Source organism: Crocuta crocuta, unplaced genomic scaffold (assembly GCF_008692635.1).
Source record: "Crocuta crocuta isolate KB4526 unplaced genomic scaffold, BGI_CrCroc_1.0 scaffold367, whole genome shotgun sequence".
Classification (NCBI taxonomy): Eukaryota; Metazoa; Chordata; class Mammalia; order Carnivora; family Hyaenidae; genus Crocuta; species Crocuta crocuta.
The window spans coordinates 1,577,354-1,599,726 of NW_027527936.1; the positions used below are offsets into that span (position 1 = coordinate 1,577,354).

The window sequence follows — 22,373 nt, forward strand, 5'->3', positions numbered from 1 at the left end:
GCGGGGCCAAGGATTCTGAGCCCCGCCCCATCCCCGTTGCCCCGGGAAACCCCGGGTTGTAACAATAACCCGCTGATGCGCTTCTGGGAGGGATCCTGCCGAGTCCGTGGGTGGGACAGCTTGTCTGCGGACCAATGAGAGAGCTCGGGCCCCGCCCCCGCGCCCCCATCCCTCAGCGCCGAGCAGGGGGCGGGGTCGCTCCCGCTGCTCCTCCCCTGCTCCGTAGGCGGCGCTGTTGCGTGCGGGGGCNGGGCTAGAAGCGGGGCTGGGCGAGGTGTGTGCCCGCTGGGCTCCGGGGCCGCCGCTCCCTCGCTGCCCCCATCTTTCCCTCCCTTCGGGATTCCCAGCGTGTCCAGCCCCCTGTCGCCGCGCCCCGGCCCATGGCGCCCCGCGGTTGAGCCGGCGCCGCCAGGGACCCCTCCCGCGGGCCTCCCCGGGGCGCGCAGATCCCAGAGCCTCCCGCCCACCCTCCGCGGAGTCTCCCTCCCTTCCTCGCCCGAGCCGGGCGGGACCATGGCTGCTAAGCTGCGAGCGCATCAGGTGGACGTGGACCCGGACTTCGCGCCGCAGAGCCGGCCGCGCTCGTGTACCTGGCCCCTGCCGCAGCCCGACTTGGCCGGCGACGAGGACGGAGCGCTGGGTTCAGGGGTGGCCGAGGGCGCCGAGGACTGCGGGCCGGAGCGCCGGGCTACGGCCCCGGCGATGGCCCCAGCGCCGCCGCTGGGCGCGGAGGTCGGACCGCTGCGGAAAGCGAAGAGCTCCCGGCGGAACGCGTGGGGGAACCTGTCCTACGCCGACCTCATCACCAAAGCCATCGAGAGCGCCCCGGACAAGCGACTCACGCTCTCGCAGATCTACGACTGGATGGTCCGTTACGTGCCCTACTTCAAGGATAAAGGCGACAGCAACAGCTCGGCCGGCTGGAAGGTGGGAGCGTCCGGCTGGGGAGGGTGGCTGGGGTCGCCGGCTGGGGCTTCCAGGGGCCGCTAGGTGCGTCAGGGTTCCCAGCGAGCCGACGGGAGGGAGGCTCTGGGGCACCCCTAGGGGTCACGGAGTGTGTGCCCAGGGAGTGGGGCTGGCCGGCAGACAGGCGGGGGCGTGCTGGGAGCAGCTGTGTGCGTGCTCCGGATGCAGGGTGGGAGGTCTGGTGAGGTGACAAGGGACTGCTACTTTGAAGCACCCCCGAGGGACACCCCCACCCCGTCCTTGGCGGCATAGCAGAAGAACCCATTTCCAGGCCTCGGGTCTTAGGGGGCCCCCTCTTAACCCCCACGAGTTTGCTTTGTGTGTTACTCTTGTTTTGCCCTCTCCACCAGGGCACCTTAAAGAGGCGCCTCTCCACCTCTCCTTAAAGAGCTGGAATAATTGTTTGGGGCCAGCCCCTGCTTCCCCCCCAAATCTTTCCCACTATCTGCCCTGGAGCTGGCTCCAGGGTAAGGAGTGCCGCCTTGAGCCCACAGTTCTTCCTGTGGCGCCAGGAGTTCACCCTAGGGCACCAGCCAGCCCGGGGTGGGGAGCTGGTCAGGTGAACTGGGATCTGAGCTCTCTGTGGGGCAACTGCTGCACCCCCTAGCCTGGGTCAGCATGGTGATGACCTCTGCTGGTGTGAGGGCAGGGTACTGAGGACTGGGGACCTGTGCCTGCCCACCCCAGGCTGTCTTACACTCTCCTGGCTTTCCCAGCCGGGATGGATTTGGAGGGGAGGGGAGGGAAAGGGCAGGGTCACCCCAGGAAGGCCTCAGTGCCATCCAGTGGAAAGGGGGGAGCCATCTTGGGAGAGGACAGGGGCTTGACTGGATTGTGGCCTCCAGACCCTCCTCTGGCCATCTTGTCCGGGAATGGGGAGGCTGTGGGGGCCGTGACTAGGGCAGCTGAGCTGTCAGGCTCCCTGTGGGAGAGGGGTCTCTGCAAGGGGGAACTTGCCTAGATGGAGGGGAGGGAGCTGTGCCTAGTGGTGCCTGCAGACAGGGTCAGGGGAAGGAGGTGTGCCAGAGGAGGAGGGGAGGCCTGTGGGTATGGACACCTCTAGTTGCCCAGGGGCTGCATTGTAGGGGCCACAGTGCTCTGACCTGGGGGCCCATGACTCTCAGGCTTCGTGTGGGCCGCTTCTCTGTCTCTCTCTGGCCACTATGGGGTAAGAGGCACAGGTTGGAGGCACACTCGTGAGTCTCCTTCCACATCCTCTCCAGTCCCCCTGGGCTCAGCCGCCACCAGAACGCTTATTCCTCCTAAGTGGGCATTGCTCTTGGGCTTTGTGGCTTTGCTCCCACCTCCCTTCCTGTCCCCCCAAGCACTGTCCCGTCTTTCACTTCTCCATGTAGATAGACTGTCCTCAAGAACACAGAGTTCAGATGCCTCTTCCAGGAAGCATTCCCTGCCAGTTTTTTAGCTAGTTAAGGACTCCCTCTTCTCTGGCCCTCTCCCTGCCTGTCACAGGGCTCAGTCTTTTGTGTCTTGCTCCATTTCCCCTCCCCACACCCCCTTTAGAAGACAGTGGCAGTGTGGGAGCAATCTCTGTGCCCACAACAGCCAGCCTAGAGCCTGGTACTGAGGAGCCGTCAGTGCTTATGGTGAGAGTGTGAGGAAACAGGTGGCTGGTGCAGAGGATGCTGAGGCTGGAGAGTGTACTATGGGCCAGAGTAAGCTCCGAGGGCTTCTTGTAGGAGGTGGAACTCCATTTGAGCTTGAGGGATGAGGGATGGTGGGGAATACTGGCAAGAAAGGACATGGGGCTTGATGGTGGGGGGGAGCTGCAGTTCCTGGAGGGTCTCGGGGCCAAGCCCCATGCCAGGCACCTCCAGGCGTCATGTCCGGTGTCTCCTTCAATGCCCTCAGCAGTCCCTGAGGTGGGTTTTACTGTCACCATTTACAGAGCTGGGCACTGAGGCACAGAGTGGAGGAGTGAACTGCCCAAGGTCACACAGTCGGTAGATGGGAAAAGCTGGACTCCAGTCCAGGTGTGTCTCCCTCCGAGGCCCCACAGAGCCTCCGGAACAGTGTCCTGCTGGTGCGGGGGGGGGACCCGGACAGCTTTAGAATAGGGGCAGGTCTGCGTCCTAGAATGTGGCTGGGAACGTGCTCGGAGATAATGTAGTGCCATGAGTTCATTTGTCAGGCGGTGTAACTGAGACCCCGGAAGGGGATGGAACTCCTTAGGTCACTGGTGAGTGGCAGGCCCTGGATGAAGGCCCAGGGGTCCTGCCTACCCATTGGAAGTGGGCTCCACTGCACCGCGCTGCTGGGGACGCACTGGTTCTCCCTGAACCTGGCTCAGGAAGGAAGGAGCCCTGGTAGGCTGGCCCTGAGCTGGCGCATGGGAGAGGGAGCCTGAGGCTGCCTTGGGCTTCTGACCCAGGCCCTGGCCGTGACCACTTGGGCGCTGGATGAGGGTTCTTCAGGGGGGGCTTCAGTGGCCCATCTCATTTCCTCAGTGGCTGCCCTCATTCTCCCCCCCCATCCCTTTCCTCCTCTCTTTCCTGCTCCCCACTCCACCCCATTCCCATTCAGTCCCTCCAGGGACCTGGTGGAGGAAGACTCCCCAGCTCCTGGAGTGGGGGTGGGGGGGCTGCGGTACACCTCAGGGGCCAGGCCTGGGGCTGGGGCCCATTGTTCCTTCCTCTCTCCCCTCCCCCACACAAGTGTTGCACCTGAATCCCTGGGGCGGACCACAGCATCCCTGGGAGGCCCCCCCCCTCCCCCGGCATGCTGTGTTAGATGGAGAATGGGGGACCAAAGGGGAAGGCATTGGGCCTGCCTTCAGGATGCATCAGGGCTGCACACCCAGGCTGTGTGTCTTATAGGCAGGGAGGGGGTTGGGGGCAGGGGTGCAGGGGTCGGGCAGGTTAGATCCCCTGGGAGCCCCAGCCAACCCTCACAGAGAAGGTGGCACTGATCTGGGCTGTCTTCACTGGGGGACAGAATTTGGGAGAACGTCTCTCAAGGGATGTTGACTGCAGTGGCAAAGGCAGGGAGGTAGAACTGTTGTGGATGGCGGGGCGGGCCAGGCCAGAACCAGCGGCTCCTAGGGATGGCTGGGAGGTAGCACGGGAAAGGTGGGGGGGAGGGTCAGATCAGGAAGGGCCCATGTGCTTGGCCTTTGCCCCTTGGCCCCACCTCTGATGTGGGGAGGTTGTCAAAGGTGCTGAGGCTAGGAACAGGAGGAGGCAAGGTCAGCAGCAGGTGCACTGCCCCCAGCAGGCTGAAGGCTGCAGAGAGGCTTGGCCGTGGTGCTAGATGCTCCACCCAAGAGGCTGATCGTGTTTCCCTCAGGGCGGAGGGTCTCCAGGCCCTGGATGCGGGCTTGGACAGGAGGTCCTCCTCCCTCTGCAGGGTCCTGAAAGTGTGTTTGTCAGACAACCACATAGAGCCTCCTGGTTCTTCCCAGATGCTCCAGCCTGGGGCAGGACTCCTCCAGGAAGCCTTCCAGGCTGGTCTGGGTCCTGGTGCTCCTTCCATGTAGTGGCCCCTGGAGTTGTTCTTCCTGCTTTTGTGTTTCCTGGCTGCCAGCTCCCCAGGGAGCTCCCAGGCCAGGCCTGGGCACCTCCCATTCCAGTCCCCAGGCTTGATGGGGGAGGAGCATAGCGGATGGGGACTTCCCTTTTCCCTCAGGGCCTGGAGCTGCCCTGTGGTTGGGGGATGGGGTCTTGAGGGCTCCTGCTACCCCCATCTGGCCCAGGCTGGCGAGTAAGTCTTAGGTGGAGTGGAAGGAGGGACTGATGGAGAGAGGGGAGAGGGGTCCTGTTACAGCCTGGCTCAGCAGTAGTTGTGAGCGCGGAGGGCTCCCACTCCACTCCTCCCTTCTGCTTGCTCCAGCAGGGCTCCCTCCTCCTTCTTTGTCCTCTGGGGATCCCCAGCCCCAAGGGCTGGTGGGGGTGCGGGAGGAGGCGGTGTGAGCCCCGGTTGGGGGGTGTCCTCACCCCCCGCACTGCACGAGCTGGGGGCTGGCAGCTGCCCGCCTCCTGGGCACGAGCCCGTGCCAGCCGCTCCTGGCACAGTTGCTGGCACGCCCGGCAGACTCCCACGGCCACCTGCTCACACCCACCCACGAGCGCTGGCGCGCTGCGGGCCCTTCCGGCTTCTGGGGCCTCCCGGCTCCCCTCCCCCGCCGCCCTGCCCCGGAGCCCCCACCCCAGTCCCCTGCTCCCCCNATGCTGCGGGGAGAAGGGGGGACGGGGAGACAGACAGACGGACAGACAGGGTGAGGGCCCCGCCTGCCACCTGGCGCCGCTCCAGCGGGACGATGGCGGGCAGCGCCGTGCCAGGCGGTAATTGCAGACAGACTAATTTAAAGAGATGAGACGGTTATTTTTAACTCGTGTTAAGGTAATGAACGGCGCGGGGGGTTTGCGGGTTCGAAAGTTCAGCGCCCCCCAACCCCCACTTTCTGCGGGTTGGGCCCCCCCCCACCCTGAGGATGCCAGCTTGGGGACTGACTGGAGTTGGGGGCTCTGCCAGAGACGGGGAGGACTGAGAGGGCCGGGAAAGAGGCGCCCCCTAGTCCAGCGCAGATCCATTCACATTCTGGCCACCATGTTCCCAGGGGTACTAGCATCCATGTCTCCCAGGTGCAGAAATGGCTTGCCCTGGGGTCACATCCCTAGGAAGTGTCCTGCCTGGGAATTTAACCCCTTTCTGACCCCAAAACTCAGGTTTTTTCTGTGCCACTGGGGCTGGAGGAGAGGGCTTGTGTTTGGATTTTGAAAGGGTGTAGGCTTGCTCCTGGCAATCCACGGTCATGTCTTTGAGTGACAGCTGTTGGTGGCCACAGCACAGGGTCCTGCGGGTTGTGGAAACCTCCTCTGCCTGGGCCCTCTGAGGAGTGGGGTGGGTGGTCATGAACTAGGTGTGGATATGAGCTTCTGGGACAGGGCGTACTGGCAATAGCCAGGGGAGCCCCTGCTCTCCTCACTGTCTCCCTTACCTGTGGGAGACTCACCCGCAGTCCCTCCCTACTTGCAGCCTATGAGCTTGCCTCCCAGCTTGGGGGTGGGTAACAGGGAAATAGGTTACCCATGGAGGGGCCCTCCTTCCACCTCCACGTCAGACTTCAGGTCTCTAGTGGGGAGTCATGGAACCCAACACTACTTTTCCAGGCCTCCTTCCCCAGCTCCGTCCCCCTCTCACACACCTCTAGCGCCTGAGTGGCCCCCCTCTGGGGACTGTCCGATCTAGTGCAAGACAGGTCTTAAAGTTGTTAGCATTTCCTTCCTTCTCCCTGGCAGTGGGCCAACTCCTCAGTGCATCACTTCTGTCCTGGTGTATTAGTTCAGCTGCTTGGGGTCAGCTGGAGCCGCTGAGGGGTGGACAGAGTACGCACAGGGCACCCGGAAAGGCACGTGGTCCAGTGTGTATGAGCTGGAGCAGCGCTCTTCCCCATTCTGATCCTTGGTGTCCAAAGGGCCTTAACTGACTCCCTGGTTCTTTCAGGCTGCGACTCACACATTCAGGTTCTAGGAGCCATTAGGGGTTAGTTGGGACCCAGGGCATAAAGTACTGATAGGATTTCCACACAGGTGCAAGCATATGATTGATTACAGGTGTGGATGGACTTGAACTTGGGATTCCTGCTTGGGCATGGATGCCTACCCTGCCCCTGGCGGTTCCCAGGTGGTGAACATTGGGCACAATGAAGGGAGTGCTCATGGCAAGTCTCAGCGGGCCCCCAGAGCAGGCAGATGGGGGGTGGTGCAGGGTGTTGGATGGGCACTAGCTAAGGCTCTGGGGCCTGGGTAGGGCGCTCAGGGGGACAGCTGGATCTGGAGCGCCCCCCTTCCTCCTGGCACCCTGGTTACCATGGAAACCAACTCCTGTTTGGGAGGGTTTGGCTGTTTGCTGTCTCTCCCCACCCCCCAACCCATATGTGGAGGTGGGAGGGGGGCCAGGTGGCGTGTGGAGGAGGGGCCTCCCACACCCTCCCCCTGGGGCCTCCCTCTTTGCAGAGAAACCTTTCTGGTCTCTAAAGAAGGGTGCCTCTGGTGGGAAGGGGAACGGAAATTAATACCTGGGTGCTAGGCAGTTGGCCACTTCCCATACATTCTCTTTTTATATCCTCTCTAGACCCTGCCAGATATGCATTAATAGCCCCATTTTGCAGTTGAGAAAATGGAGGCCAAGAAAGGTGATGTCCCTTGGCCAGGGCGGCATAGCTGGGACGAGGATTTAGACACAGACCGGTCCGTACCATGTTTCCCCCACCCCACCCCGGGTGCTATGCAGCCTCAGCTCCACACAGCCTAGCCCTCCTGTGCCCCAAGGCTCACTCATGCTCCAGTACCCTCTGGGGGTCCTCAGTTCCCAGGGGAGCCAACCAAGCTCAAACTGCTCTGTTTGGACCCCTGGGCCCTCAGCTGGCCTTGGCCAACCCTGCCCTCACTCCCGCTTTCCCTGCTGCCTGTGATCTCAGGACGTCTTTGCATTGCCAGCTTCACACCTCATGCCTGCTGCCCTTGTCAAACTGCTCATCGAGGCAGCTACTGACTCATGGACTGATCCTGTGTGACACCCTTCAGAAACTAGGCCGGGTGCTTGGGTGGATTGACTACAGACCCACCCCGCAGGTGATTCAGGACCCCACCGCATCTCTCTGCGAATTTTAAATCCTTCATTGTTGGCAAACCTGATTGATGATCAGAGTCACCTAGAAGCCTTTAAATAAATAATACAGGTTTCTAGTTGTAGTTCAGTGGCTCTGATTTTAACAGGTCTGCCTAGTGATGGACCAGATTCTCAGCCAGTGCCTTAGATGGTCATGTTCCAGGCTCCTGTTTGTACCTCCCTTCTGCTCCCAGTGTAGACCAGCTTCTTCTCCAAGCAGGCTGCCTAGGTGAAGCCCCCTCCTCTCCTCACTGCTTTGGTTCCTCCAGAGAATTGAAGGCCACCCAGTCAGGTCCAAGGGCCTGATTCCACAGCCCCAATACCTTCACTGTCACTTAGGAATCGCACTGTATAGAGCATAGCTGGAGAGGATGGAACTAGAAGCCCCGGGAAATACCCTGGGCCACTGCGAAGCTGTGGCTGCAGGAGGGAGGATGCGTGTTGGTGTAAATACTCAGCAAGTTTCTGGAACTGGACCAGTGAGGAGCTGAAAGCCGCAGCCCCCATCCTCTGATAGCTCCCTATGTGTATCCTTCCTACAGGGTCCAGTCCAGGAGCCTTAGCATGACACTCAAGGCCTTGCCCCCTTGTCCCAGTCAATCTCACCAGCCACATCACTCAGACCTCCCATCTTCTGACCCTCGAATTAGCCACACCGAACTAGTCTAGCCCGAGATCCAGCTGCCACGTGCCATTATACGTGCTTTGGTCTAATTCTCACAGCACCCTGTGAAGCCGGTCCTGTGACTTTCCCTGTTTTGCAGAGGAGGAAACTAAGTCTGGAGAAAGAAAGTGGCTTTCACTGTATTCTGCTGTAAGTGACAGAAATGAAACTCTCCGGAAGTTGATTGACAACTTTCTCCATTCACTTTAATTACAGGTGTAAGCCACCCACGGACAGTGCTGCTCAGAGGTCAGGGGCTCCCTGACCTGGAGTGGCCCACAGGTCAAACTGGGGAGACAGGATGGGGATTCCTGAATTTGATTCATGGTAAAGATTTCTGGGGGTCACGAGGGAAGGCCAAATAATGAGCTCTGGGCATTTGGAGGTGGGGTCGGGGAGCCAGGCAAAGGAGGTCAGACCTTCTTTGAGGAGCCTCGTGGGGTCTGGTTCTGTTGGTCAGAGTGCAGCAGGACTCAAAGCTAGGGAAGCAAGTGGGGGTAGCCTTGAATATCAAGCCAGGGAGCTGGCACTCCACGTTGGGGAATGATTTAGGCAGAAAGATCATTCAGGGATGGTGTAGACAGTGGGAAAGACTGGCTTGGGCACCCAGTGTGGGCTTGGTCTTGGGGTCCAGGGGAAAAGATGAGCCTGAGAGGGTAGAGCCCCAAAGAATCCAAGAAGCAGGACTGAGGCCCCTTAAGGATCCTAGAAGTGAGACAGGGTGGTGTGCCTAGGAGGCAGCCGGCAGGAACAGAACCTAGCCCTGGGTGGCCTTCACTGAGCCTCCGTTTTCTCCTCTACAAACTGGGATAGCGTCAGGACTTCTGCCCAGGCAGACATCATTACTGCTATACATTGCTCTGTGAGAGGAAAGGAATCCCTTCCCCACTGCTGTGCAGGTCGAGGGTCCCGGGCCCTGATCCTTGAGAGTCACTGACTTGTGCTACTGTATGTGTGTGGTGAGGGCCAGTGGTCCTTCCTCTGATGCCTCCCTTTCTATCCCGGAGGTTCGACTCTTCAGGATGTCCAAGCTTCAGCCCGCCCCTAGCTTGACCCACTGCTTTCTCGCCTGCAGAGCTTTTCTCAAGGCTTGGGCGGGAAGCAGGCAGGTTTTAGGCTCTGTATTTTTCACAGATGAAGGCAGTGGTTTGTTCAAGGTCACCCTTGCACCCAGGGCTGCCCGCCCCTGGACGTGGGCTTCACTTTGCCCACCAGGAGGCTGTGTGACCTTGGGCATGGCCCTTCCCTCTCTGGCTCTGCGTCCTATCCAGAGATCCGAATTCCCCTCCCCCAACACTCTGGGATGCCTTGTTGCCTCCTCTACCCCCTCTGTCCCCTCCCCCTGTCCTCTGCTGGCCTTGCCTTCTCTGTAACCTGAGCTGGGGCTGTGGGGGAAGGGGGCTTGCCCTCTGCCAGAGGCACCTGCCAGCTGAGCAGATGTGAGGGGATGGAGGCCCCCTCCCCCCAGGGGATCTCAGGCTCTTAGCCCAGCTAGGCTGGGGCCTCGGCCTGCAGCGCTCAGCACAGCCAGCCCTGGCCTCTGGCCTCTACACCCAGAGCTTACCCTGAGCAGTTGTTCATTTTTCTGCGGACATTCATGCTCCAACATGTCCCGCAAAAACCTTTCAGTATCCAGAAGACAGATGGCAGATGAGGGCTGGTGCCCCGGTCTGGGTGGGCTGCCTTGGGCTCCTGGAGCCCCTTGGCATGGGGACAGAGGGCCAAGGGCGGCCCCTGGGGGAGAGGCCAGTGTCTGTGCGGGTGGCCATGCCCCTGGGAGAGCAGATGGTTCTCTTGGCCCTGCGCCCACTCTTCCTCTTTCCCCCCCAGGAGCCAGCCTACAGGGCTGGGGCACAGCTGCCGGCCCTCCCCAGAGCTGGGCCCAGGGCAGGGCTGGGTGAGGTCACCGCAGCTGCTCCTAGGGCCTGGGGCAGGGCTGTAGGGAGGTGCTGCCTGCAGAGGGGACAGGGCTCAGACAAGAGAGATAGGGGGAAGCCTGAATGGCTTGGCATCTAGGGATCCCCGTTAATCTTGGCTGAGGGAGGCAGGAGTCTGCAGAGGAGGTAATGAGCCCGTGTGGACAGCAGCCCCTGCCCTCCCGCTTCTGCCCCAGGCCCATCTGGGAGCTTCTGTCTGGCCTGGGCACCTCCTTAGAGGTGGGAGGAAGAGCATGGGCCCTGGGTGTGAATTCCTGCACCACCGCTTGTACCATGTGACATTGGGCAGCTCCATGTGTCTCTCGGAGCCTCAGTTTCTCATCTGTCAAATAGGTACGCTAAACCAACTCAGAGGATTGTTAAAACGCCAATACGATTTTAAGGGTTGTGGCAGCACTGTGCATAGCACACGGTGAACATTCAGTAAATTGTGGTTTCTTTCCTCCCTGGCTTTGCTGAACTGTCCCGAAGGTCCCAGAAGTGCTGAGGAAAAGCAGGGAGGTGGCAGAGGCAGCTGGAGCCGGAGGGGGAAAGCAGGGGTGAGGAGGAGGAGGCAAGGCCTGGAGCTCTGGCCTGAGGTTTGGCTGAGCAGAAACAGCACTGAATTGCCAGGTCTGAGTGGTTCACAGCCGCCGAGCGCTCCATCCTGTGTGTTGACTGACTGTGAGCCAAGGGTTGCTCCACAGAGTTCAAGTAGCAAGGCCAGCTCACACACGGTTATACTCTGGTTTGTAGTTATGTTTCTGCAGTAGCACGGAGGTAGGAGCGGCTGCCTCTGGGACGTGCAGAGGGAGCTAGAAGGATGTCACAGAGCTCGCCTTGAGGGAGCAGCAGGGACCAGTTAAGCAGAGAAAGGAGGAGGGGCAAAGGGACCAGGAGTGTGCAAAGGCATGGTAGCGTAAGATACCCAGGGGGGCTAAAGCCCAGGGGGGCTGAAGGGAACGCGGGCGATGAGGCCAGAGAGCCTTGGGGGGGACTCTTGTATGTCAGTCTGGGGTGGGACCCAAGCCCACAGGTGAGGAGGAGCCGCGGGCTTCTGAGTAGAGGCGGGCTTCACCTTCCAGTGCTGACTTGCTTGTGCCCAGGCTTGGGGTATGGGCTCTGCCGTCTCTGGGGTAGGTGTCGGGATGCCAGAGCCTTCGACCTCAGGCCTTGCTTCGGACATTTGCATTTTGTGCCCCCTGGCTGCCCACTTCTGTTCCACCGCTGTCCCCACCATTGACACCTGTGGTCCCAATACCCCCACCTGCCCTTCTGTTCCTCCTCCATTGCAGACCATGCTACCAAGGATTTGCACATGGCCTCAGGCTTCTCCAAGCCACCCTCTTCAGCCTAGAGGCCTGCCTTGCCTAAGCATCCCAGCTTTAGCCCAGGTGGCAGAGCAAGTGACCCTCAGAGAGACTGTGGCTCTGAGATAGACGTGTGTTGCTGGCCAGCCTGGGGCCCCAGAGTGGGGTGTGGGCTAAAGGTTGGGACAGGGGCTGCTCCTGGGGCTCTGAGCCAGGGAGAGGATGAGATCCTCGACAGGTAGGTTCTCATCCAGGTCCCAACCCTCCCTGTGAATATCAGGATTGTTACCCTCTTTGGTAGGGGAGGCCCAAGGTCACATGAATGAAGTTGGGACTCGCACTCCACTCTCCACCTTTCTTCGAGCAGGAAGGAGGGGGAGGGCAAGTGTGAGTCATGGAGGGGCTCAGAGAACCCACACAGCCCCAGAGGTGGTCTTTGCCCAGGGGGGCACTCAGGGGAGGAGCTGGATCTGGATCGTCATCACCGCTGGGTGGGCAAGGTCAGCTTCCTGAGAGAGGGGCCAAGCTAAACCTCGGACAGTGATGAATCCTGGAGAGATGTCCAGACCTGGCTTTGGGACTGGATGGATGGACACAACACTTAGGAATAAACCCGGGAGGGTCCTGGAATTCCCCAGGTGTCAGGAAGGCCAGGACGTGGCATAGGACTTGTGGTGGGTGGGGGACACAAGACTTGGGTTCCCTGTGTCTGACAAAAGCCAGGAAGCTTGGGCTTGAGACCCAAGGCAGGGATGGCCCTTGGGGTGGGCAGCAGGACATGTCCCCGCCACATGGGGGAGGGCGTGGGAAGAGTCCTGGCTTTGGAACCCAACAGCCTGAGACCCAGACCTGGCTCTATACCTTCGCAGCTTTGTGGCCTCAGGAGTCACTTAACCCTTAACCCTCCTGAGCGCAGGTTCCCCCCTCACCCCCCGCCTTTGTAACATAGCGGTACCTATGGGCAGAGTGGTTCTCAGGATTGAAAGATAAATGTATCTAAGAACGTAGCCTGGGTCTGGCACGTGGTAGGTGATGCCCTTCTCCTGCCTGGGTATTTGAAGCTAGAGCTGGCTTGCACTGGCTTGTGACAGCCGGTCCTGCACACTTTTCCCAGTTCTATACTCAGTGACGTCGTGCTGGCATCTTAAAATTGGCTGCGACGGGAGTATCCATGCCGCAGAAATCAGCAAAAGCTACAAATCGGGTGGGATCTTTTCCCTACCGGAAAGCTGGAGGAAGTCAGTCCTGTGGGCCCTTTTTAGCCCTAGAGGGGACAGAATGGAAAGTGGCTGGGCAGAGCAACCTAGAACTCAAAGCTCTGTGGGGCCAGTGCAGATGGGACAGTCATAGCGCCCGGCAGCTCTCTGTAGGCAGGGGCCAGGGACGGCGAGAACGCCCCTCTTTCACATTCTCTGCCCACGCCTCCCACCCTGGGGCTCTGACGGGCTCTGGCCTGGAGGAGGAACAGTAGATGGGGGTGAGCTATCAGAGAATGGAGCTGTACTGGGAGGAGAAATGAGGTTGGAGTGGAAGATAAACGAGGTTGTACTGTCAGGGAATGAGATGGTACTTGGAGGCAAGGTGAGGCTGCATTATTAGATAAATGAGGTTGTACTGTCAGGGGATGAAGAGTACTTGTAGGAGAGACGACGTCCTGCTGGGCCAGTCGGGCTGCACCGGCGGAGAACACAGCCCACCCCAGGCAGAGGGGAGACTCCGACTTGGAGGATAAATGAGGGTGTCCTGCTGGATAAATGAGGGGGCCCGTCAGGTGAATGGAGTGCTGTTAGCAAATGAGGTTGTGCTTGCTGGATAAATGGGACTGGTGTGCTGGATAAATGGGGCTGTGCTGTCGGATGAATGCATTACTGCTCGTGGGCGAAGGGTGTCCTGGGAATAGATGAGGGTGTCCCGCTGGACAGATGAGCTGCCACCACCAAATGGATCAGACCCTGTCCGCAAGGGAGACGCCGTCAGCCAGGACAAGGCTGTTCTCTTCTCACTGGAGTGTCTACTGGCCCAGGTGGGACAGGCTGCCTCAAACCTTGGCTGAAGCAAGCCCTGGATTACTCAGGTCTGTCTGGGCGGAGCGGGGTGGGGGTTGGGGTGGGCGGCTGCCCCTGGGAGGCCTTCTTCATCTCTCTCGGAAGCCCTTATCCTTCTCTGCAGTTTCTTCTGGATCATACTGTTCCTGACCTGCTCCACCCTGTGGTTGTCTCTCATTCTAACTAGGCTCCCTTCTTGAGGCCCAGGTTGGGGAAGCCCCTACCACATGCCAGCTACTCAGCCCAGTTTCCTTTCATTCTTCCTGCAACAGTATTACCCGCCCCCCTCCCCCCTTTACTAATCTGTCTCTCATTCATTCAACAAACATTTATGAAATGCCTAGTATGTGTCAAACACGTGGGATACAGTAAAAAAATGGACAGAAATCCCTCGCGAAACTTATATTCTAAGGTGAGGGGAACCAGACCATAAATAATAAGTACAGGGGCTCCTGCGTGGCTCAGTCGGTTAAGTGTCTGACTCTTGATCTCAGCTCAGGTCATGATCTCACAGTTTGTGAGTTCGAGCCCTCCTTCAGGCTGTGTGCTGACAGTGCAGAGCTTGCTTGGGATTCTCTCTCTCCCTCTCTCTGCATCTCTCTCTCTCTCAAAAGAAGTAAAAAAAAATAAAAAAATAATAAGTACTGAGTATAAATTATATATATAACTGATATACTGATTTATTAATGTGTATATATATATATATATAAGCTATTCATTTAGAAAGTGATCATTGCTTAGAAATTAGAGCAGGTAAGGGGGCCAAGAAATGGCGAGGAAGAGGAACAAATGGTAAGAGTGGTCAGGATGGGCCTCACTGCAAAAGATTACATCTGAACACAGACTCGAAAGAGACGCAAGATTGACGTGGGTATCTGGGTGAACAGTTTCCCCCTGAGACAGAGGCCCCAGGGTGGGATGGTGCCTGGCGGTTCAAGGAACAGGAGGGAGGGACCAAGCAGGACAGTGTTACGGGAGGAGGCTGAGAGGTCACAGAAGGTCTTGGCAAGGTCAAGGTGGGTTATGGCAAGGCCTTTGTTCTTTACTCTGAGATGGAGGGGGCATCAGAGGGTTCTGGGCGGGACTGGACGTGATCCACGTTACATAAGGGGTGACTGTGACTGCTGGGTGGTGGAGGGCTTCAGGGAAGAAGCATGCAAGCAGGTTGCTATTTGAGGAAGTCGAGGTCCCAAGCACCTTGCCCCAGAGTTGCACTGCCCATGGGTGTTGGAGCCTAGACTGGAATCCAGATCCCACACCAGAGCCAATGTACTGTACCCTGTATCAGCCTCCTCTCCCAGGTGGGTGAAACCTCAGGGGAACAGCCACCCTAACCCAGGCTCTGAGGGAGAGTGGGGTGAGCGTGGATGTAACCCACCCTCCCTTCCCTCTGCCCCGTGATGGCCTCCCTCCCGAATCTGCGAGGTCTTCCCCTGCTGTGAACCTGTCCCAGGCCTGCATGGAGGTGTGGGAGGTGGGAGGCCCCAGAAGCCAGGCCTAGCTCTGGGCACAGGGGAGCCCGGGCATGACGGGGCTGTGGCTGTGGTGGCGGGTTGCTAGGCGACTCCAGGAGGGAGCCCTGGTTACTGCTGCCTGGCAGAGGCATCTCCCTCCTCTGCCACCCTCACCTCCTCCGTGGCCTCTGGCCTCCCAGGAGGCCTTGTGGGTGAGCTGTGATCGGCGCTTTGCCCCTGGATCTTGGCCGGGAGCTCTGATTGGTACCAGGTGGCTGGGCCCCTGGGAGCCAGACAGGGCTTCAGGGCCTGGACTTCCTCAGGGGCCACCGCCCTGGTGCGCACCTGGTACCTAGCTCCACAGTCAGAGGGCTAGTCCTTGCCCAGCTCTGGGCCATCTCCCTGGGCGACCTTGAGCAAGGTACGGCAGCCCTCTAGAACTCAACTGCCCCATCTGGCCTGCAGAATCCCCTCCGCAGGGGCCTGGCTTTCGGGGAGAGAGAGGGCCAGAGATGCTGAGCCGGCCTGGCTCCAGGCACCCTGCCCCACCCTCTGATGGCTTCCGTGTGTAACACTCACTTTTGCACTAGATTCCATGTACCAACAGAGTTCCACTACTTAAAAAAAGAAAAAAAAAGTTTGACAACCTCTGTACTGGATGATTTCAAGAACTTTCAGTGTCGACAATTGACATATCTCATTGGTGTCCAGGTGGGGCAACGTCCCTGAGAGAAGGACAGGCTTGCCCAGGCAATGCTTGGTAGGGTGGGAAGGGCACTGAGCTGGGTGCCAGGAGGCCTGTGCTCGAATCCCCGCTCTGCTTCCAGGTCCTGGGCACCCTTGGGCAGGTCCTTTCTTCTCTCTGGGTTGGGCCAGCAGCAGTTTCAGGCTGGGGCTCAAGCCCCCAGGGGTATCTGGCCAGGCACGGAACAGAGTGGGGAAGGGAGCATAGCTTCCTAGGCCCAGAGCATAAGCTCTTGGTACAAATAATCTAAAACATGATTTTTTTTAACATTTATTTATGTTCGAGAGACCGAGCATGAGCTGGGGAGGGGCAGAGAGAGAGGGAGATGCAGAATCTGAGGCAGGCTCCAGGCTCTGAGCTGTCAGCACAGAGCCTGATGCAGGGCTCAAACCCGCAAACCGTGAGATCATGACCTAAGGTCAAGTTGGATACTCAACCGACTGAGCCACCCAGATGCCCCTAAAACATGGTTTTTATATTCACGAAACTTAGATGCATTATGAAGTACAATGCAAAATTCTCCTGAATGCTAAAAATGAAGCACAAGACTTAATAGGAAATTTTGACCTTGCGATGTGCCCCCCAGTCTTCCTGCTGCCAGCTTCTAGGGATAGTTTACATGGAAAGTTTGAGAAGCACTGAAGTACTGGCTTCCTAAGATTTTTTGGAAATTCCCTGACTCGTTTTTGTCTCCCATGGTGGAATGTGATGTCTTTTAGTCTTGAGGTGAAACTAACCTGAAATCAACACCCGAATCTGCCATTGGAACTGTGTCACTGGCAGCTTCCTTAACCTCTCTAAGCCTTACTTTCCTCATCTTGAGATAGGGATTGCAATCCGGACTTGGCTGGAGTTTGATAGAATATGTGAGATAAAATACTTATAACACCCAGGGCTGAACAAGCAGGTACGGAGTAGTGCCAGCACTTGGCAGTGTCCTTCCTTCTGCCCCGCCCCCAGCACTCAGAACCAGGCTGGCACATAGTGACATTGTTCGTTGATTAAGGGCTGAGTCGCCTGACCAACCTCCAGCTGGAGAGTCTAGGAGGTGGAGCCTCTGGTAAGCCAGACAGTCCCATGGGGGAGACCTGAGGCCCCTGAGACCTCTGAACACAGGTGTGGGGGAGGGGCTAGGGAGCCAGGTGTAAGGGCCCGAGTGGGAAGGGGGTATCTACTTAAGGGAGCACCGTTCCCTGGGGGTCTAGCTCCCCTCTTCTCAGGGTCCCAGGAGAAGCCAGGCAGGGCAATGCTGGGAGGGGCCTTGGAGCTGTCACGTGCCAAGACCAGAAAGTGCCAGTGATAGAGAACTCAAGGGGTGGGGGTAAGGGGTGCGAGGAGCAGGGCTTGAAGGGTCAGGTTAGTTCCTAGGACTGGGGTGGTAGTGGAAGCATACCCTGGGTAACAGGAAGGACCCCGCCTTCTGGAGACTGGTGGGAAGGAGTCAGGAGGGAGGGCCCTCACCTGTCAGTGGTTAAGGGGCTGGACGGACAAATGAATTATGTTTAGGTCCATGAACTGGCTAGATCTGCAGTAGTACCTGCCATTGCTGCCTGCGGGATCCTGGGCGAATTACATCATGCCTCTGGGCCTCTGTTCCCTGGTGCAGCGAGATGGGGTAATGCCAGCTTTGCAGACTTGGTGCCTAGCACAGTTATGCTCAGGACAGGATATTAAGGACGTAGAGACAGAGCAGGTCTGTTGGGGGATCTAAAAGTGTGGTCCTCCGGCCAGAGTAAGGGCTTTAACCAACGTTTATGAGCACATGGTGCATTCACCGAACTGTATCCACACACATGACCTCAGGTAGTGATTTTAACACCTTTCCGTGGTGATTACTGAATGATACCCATTTTTGTTGGAGTAGTTCACTGAGGCCCTGAGGCTCATAGAGATGGAGTCAATAGCCCATGGTCATAGAGCCAAGCATCTTGCCCAGCCCTTCTGACAGCCAAGCCCGCACTGTTTCCACAGCAGTGCCTGAGTCCGGAGGTCAAGGCCACCAGGTGGTAGGCCCCCAGGCTCAGCATAAGTTCTACCCCTTTAGGTGCCTCTGAGGAGCCAGGTCGTTGGAGCTGTGGCCCTCTCCCCGCCCCCCTCCTTTGCAAAAGCAGGCCATGACATTGGGAGCACTAGAGCCTGGCACAGCAGAAATTTAGAAGAGAGTGTGTGCAGGGGTGACAGAGGTGGAGCCCAGGGAGGTATCTGAAAGGGCTGTGTAGCCTTGGACAAGCCATTTTCACCTCTCTGAGACTTGGGCTTCTTGTCGTAAATAGGGACTCTGCCCCCCAATTGGTGGGGACTCTGTGAAGCTGCCACCAGAAAGGGGCTTTGAGGACAGAGCTACCCTGCTTCAGGTGGTCAGGAAGTGGGGGCAGGCTGGAGAGCTGGGCTGGCCTGAAGGTGGGCACTGTGTAGAGGTGGGGTCTGAGGTCCCCAGGCTGATGGATGTGCTCTGAGGGGCTTGCTGGGATCCAAGACTTCTAGAGTTCACAGGAGCTCACAAGAATTGGGGGAAATTCTAGAAGAGTTTCGGGCCTCTACCCACCTTAGGGACCCCCCAGCCTATTCTGCTTTCCCTGGCCAGGCCCTCCCAGCAAAGGGTTAACAGTGTTCTCTACCTGCAGTTGCATTTTAAAGACACGAAATTAAAGCAGGTAATTTATTCTCCCCACACACGAAAGAGCAATTAGTTCTAAACAGGGCTTAATCAGTCACCGCGAGATTGATTTCTGGAGCCCTGGGTTTTCGGGCTCCTGGCGCCATGCCAGGCTGGGGAGGGAGGGGGCAGACAAATGAGCCGCGGAGGCATGAGCCCTTACATAATCTGCTGGGGGGCCCTGGCAGCCTGGCTAGCCCCAGGCGGGGCTTGGCTGAGCCAGGGAGAGGGGGCTCTGCTTCAGCAACTTAAGAGTAGCCCTCAGGGTTCGGCCAGGCCTTTGGGGGAAAGGCTCCAAAGCTCCAGCCCCACCCTCCGGGAAGTGGAAGGGGGGGCGGTGCGGGAGAGGGAAGAGTGGTGTGGTCTTGGGGTAGAAAAGGTGGTATTCCTGCCCAACCTGGTACTTACACCTGTTCTCCCCACCCCCACCCCATTCACCCTTCATTTCTGTTTCCTCCCATTGCCCCTTCTGGCCCTTCTCTCTTCTCTCACTTTTCTATTTTCTCCCCCTCCTCTTTCCGTCACTTCCTCCTCTTTTCCCATGGTCTCCTTGCATCCCACTCCCCCACCCATGTCCTTGTGTCTGGCCACAGAACTCCATCCGGCACAACCTGTCGCTGCACACCCGTTTCATCCGCGTGCAGAACGAGGGCACGGGCAAGAGCTCATGGTGGATGCTGAACCCTGAGGGCGGAAAGACAGGCAAGACCCCACGGCGGAGGGCCGTGTCCATGGACAACGGGGCCAAGTTCCTGCGCATTAAAGGCAAGGCGAGCAAGAAGAAGCAGCTGCAGGCACCTGAGCGAAGCCCGGATGACAGTCCCCCAGGCGCGCCAGTCCCAGGGCCCGTGCCTGCCGCTGCCAAGTGGGCCACCAGCCCGGCCTCGCACGCCAGCGATGACTACGAGGCGTGGGCCGACTTCCGTGGCGGCGGGAGACCCCTGCTCGGGGAGGCGGCCGAATTGGAGGACGACGAGGCCCTGGAGGCCCTGGCGCCGTCGTCCCCGCTCATGTACCCGAGCCCGGCAAGCGCGCTATCGCCCGCGCTANCCGACCGCTTCCCGGCCGACCTGGACCTCGACATGTTCAGCGGGAGCCTCGAGTGCGACGTCGAGTCCATCATCCTCAACGACTTCATGGATAGCGACGAAATGGACTTCAACTTCGACTCGGCCCTGCCTCCGCCGCCGCCTGGCCTGGCCGGGGCCCCGCCCCCCAACCAGAGCTGGGTGCCAGGCTGAGGGCCGCCTCCCTCGCCCCCGGGTGCCCCACCCCGCCCCCAAGGGGCTGCTGTCTTCCCGTCCTGATCCCCTGGGCCCCATCCCCGATTCCAGCTCCACACGGGGGATCCGGGAGGCAGCCCCAGGCCTGCTAGGGAAGTCCCCCCGAAGTTGACCCCCCGGGGGAAGCGGTAGGGAGGGGCTGGGGCACCTGCCAGTCCTGCCCAAACTCCTGAGACCTGCTCCTGCTCCTTCGCCCCTCCTGGGGCGGGAAGCCTGGGCGGAGCGGAATTTCGGGCTGGGTGGGAGTGGGGATGAGCCAGGTGGCCGGCTCTGGTCGGCGATGCCAACCGGGAGATGTGGCACGGGGCCAGGGGCGGCTCCGAATCTTCGTTTCATTTGTGGGGGCCCTCGCCGCGACGGATAGCCCACCCCAAACTCCGATCTGATTCCCAACTGACACCTTCCCGCTGGTCTTAGCCCCCCCCACCCAAGCCAGGGACCCCCTCCCGAAAACACTCACACCTACCTATTGGCTGTTCACCCCGAGCTGTTTTCCTTCAGCCTTCGACCACCCTTAGAGCCTCCACACCCCTGGTTCAGCCCCCCCTCCTATCCTCACAGGCCCTAACTTCTCCTCTCAGGTTGGAGTGNCCGGCCGGGGCGGGCTGTGGGCGCGGCGTCCCCGGCGCATATCGTAGGCAGTGTACCGTGGCCGTGCCGTCAGCGTGTGCGTGTGCGTGTGTGCCGTGTCGAGGCCGTGTAGAGTGCATTGTACAGCATATTTTCATGAATAAAATTGTTTTAAATATTTCCCGCGCCTTGGGCTAGCCGGGGTGGTAGTGGCGAAGGAGGATACTTGGCAGGAATCGTTAGGGGGCGGGTCCCTGTGCCTGAGCTCCCATCCTGGTTTTGTGTCTCAGTATATGTCAGCCTTCACTGATGCCTGTCTGCTCTACACACATTGGTTAAGCGCCTACTGAGTTCTGGACGCTGGTGATGGGCCTGTGTGGAGCGCTGCACCTGTTTGTGTGAACGTACGCATGCAGGAAGTTTCTGGTTTGGGGAAATTCTGTCCTGAATACATAAGCGTCAAAGGTTGGAAGAAAAAGCAGAGTTATTCATGGAGAACCTGTTAGTGTCAGGTCCCGCATTCGGCGTGATTTTTGTTCCCATTGTACAGATGAGAAAAAAGGATCGATCAGAAGAGGGAAAATGGTTGGGGAAGGCAGGGTGGGATAACGGAAAGGACGTCTTTGAAGGCACACAGACTTCTCGTCGAATCCATTCCCTGCCATTTGCCAGCTCTGTGACAATGAGCAAATTTTCAACCTCTGTAGCCTTACTTTCCTGGTGGATTTCTGTGGAGGAGGAAATGAGGAAAGGTATGTAAAGTGCTCAGCCCTTCCATGGGTGGATGAATGAATGAATGGAAGCGTTAGTGGGCATCTTTATTTTTTATTTCTCCCCCTACTTCCCCGTAGTGGGCACCTTTAAGTACCAAGGTCTTGTACCAAGCATTGGGGCTGCCAGAGAGAGCATCATAGGCACATCATTGACCCTCAAGTCACTTAAAGGGTCAAGGGGAGTAAACAGGCGATTATTGATCAGAGCTGTGATGAATGGAGGAGACAGGCTGCTGTGGGAATGAATGGCCTGCCGCACCCGTCACAAACTTGTGGAGTCAGGGAAGGTACATGGAGGGGGTGGTGTCTCAGCTGAGCCTTGAAGAGTGAGTTGGCATTGGGAAGGGAAGGGACTCAGACAGAGAGGGAATGGCGTGCTTGGAGACCTGGAGTCGAGATCATGTGGGCTCCAGAACCAAAAGCAATTTAGTATGGCCAAAGCTCAGAGACAGATTAGTGAGGAGGCAGATGGGCCAGAAGGGGGAGAGGGTCAGTGACCAGGCCAGAGGTGCCATTGGTGACTCAGACTAGGAGGGGTTGGGGAGGGCAGTGGGGGAGAAGGAGAATGGATGAGTTCCCATATGTTTTGGATATAGAATCATTGGGACTGGCTTTGGATTGGACATAGGGAGTGAGGGAGAGGGAAGAATCAAGAGGTGTCTGGTTTTTAGTTGGGCACTGGACAGACAGGGTCATTCCCTGAGAATCAAGGCAGAAGGGCCCCTGGGGAAGACGGCGTGCTCAGCCTCGGATGGGCTGTTTGAGTTAGGTTCTGCAGAACCCTTGTGGTTTGGGAGGGTTGTTCAGCCCTATATCCACTGTGAATGGCAGTCCCTGACACTGGGCAACATGGTGGCCTGGAGATGTCCAGCCGGATGGTGGAGTCAGACACCCCGGAGAGGGAAGGTAAAGAATTGAGAGCACAGGTTTTCACGGAGGTGCTAGGGGTAGCCTGGGGGCCGGTGCTGAGTGGGCCGAGCAGGGCGACCCAGGGCTGCTCCAGTGAGCACCTGAGAACACATTGGCGCAGGAGAGGGAACTCACTGGCTGAGAAGAGAAGCTGAAGGGAGAGAAGGAGGAAGTCCAGGAAACCGCTCCCTGAGTGCGAGGAGGGCGTGGTCCTGGAAATAATGCCTGGTGCTCTTCCCTTTTGGAGCCTCACTTTCTTGGTCTGGAAGTTGGGGCAGAAGCACCTGTCTCAGCTCTGTTTTGAGGAGTGAACAAGATTGGAATTATTCTTTGAGGCCCAGCTTTCGGTAAGGGGCAGAGTGAGTTCTTGCCTACACTGTGTACCTCTAATGCCCGGGCTTTCCCGTGGCCCCCACTGCCTCTGGGCACTGCCCCCACTGAACTTGGAGCCGGCA

The 22,373-nt window shown here is 58.6% G+C and overlaps 1 protein-coding gene across 1 annotated transcript; it reads left to right on the plus strand.

Moving 5' to 3' along the window:
• The first annotated feature begins 513 nt into the window (after positions 1-513).
• FOXO6 (forkhead box O6) lies at positions 514-20,220 on the plus strand. The gene is made up of 2 exons (XM_077752006.1): positions 514-927; positions 18,977-20,220. Exons 1-2 carry the CDS (start codon positions 514-516, stop codon positions 19,622-19,624), a joined length of 1,062 nt encoding a protein of 353 aa, XP_077608132.1. The 3' UTR covers positions 19,625-20,220.
• The last annotated feature ends 2,153 nt before the right edge of the window (positions 20,221-22,373 follow it).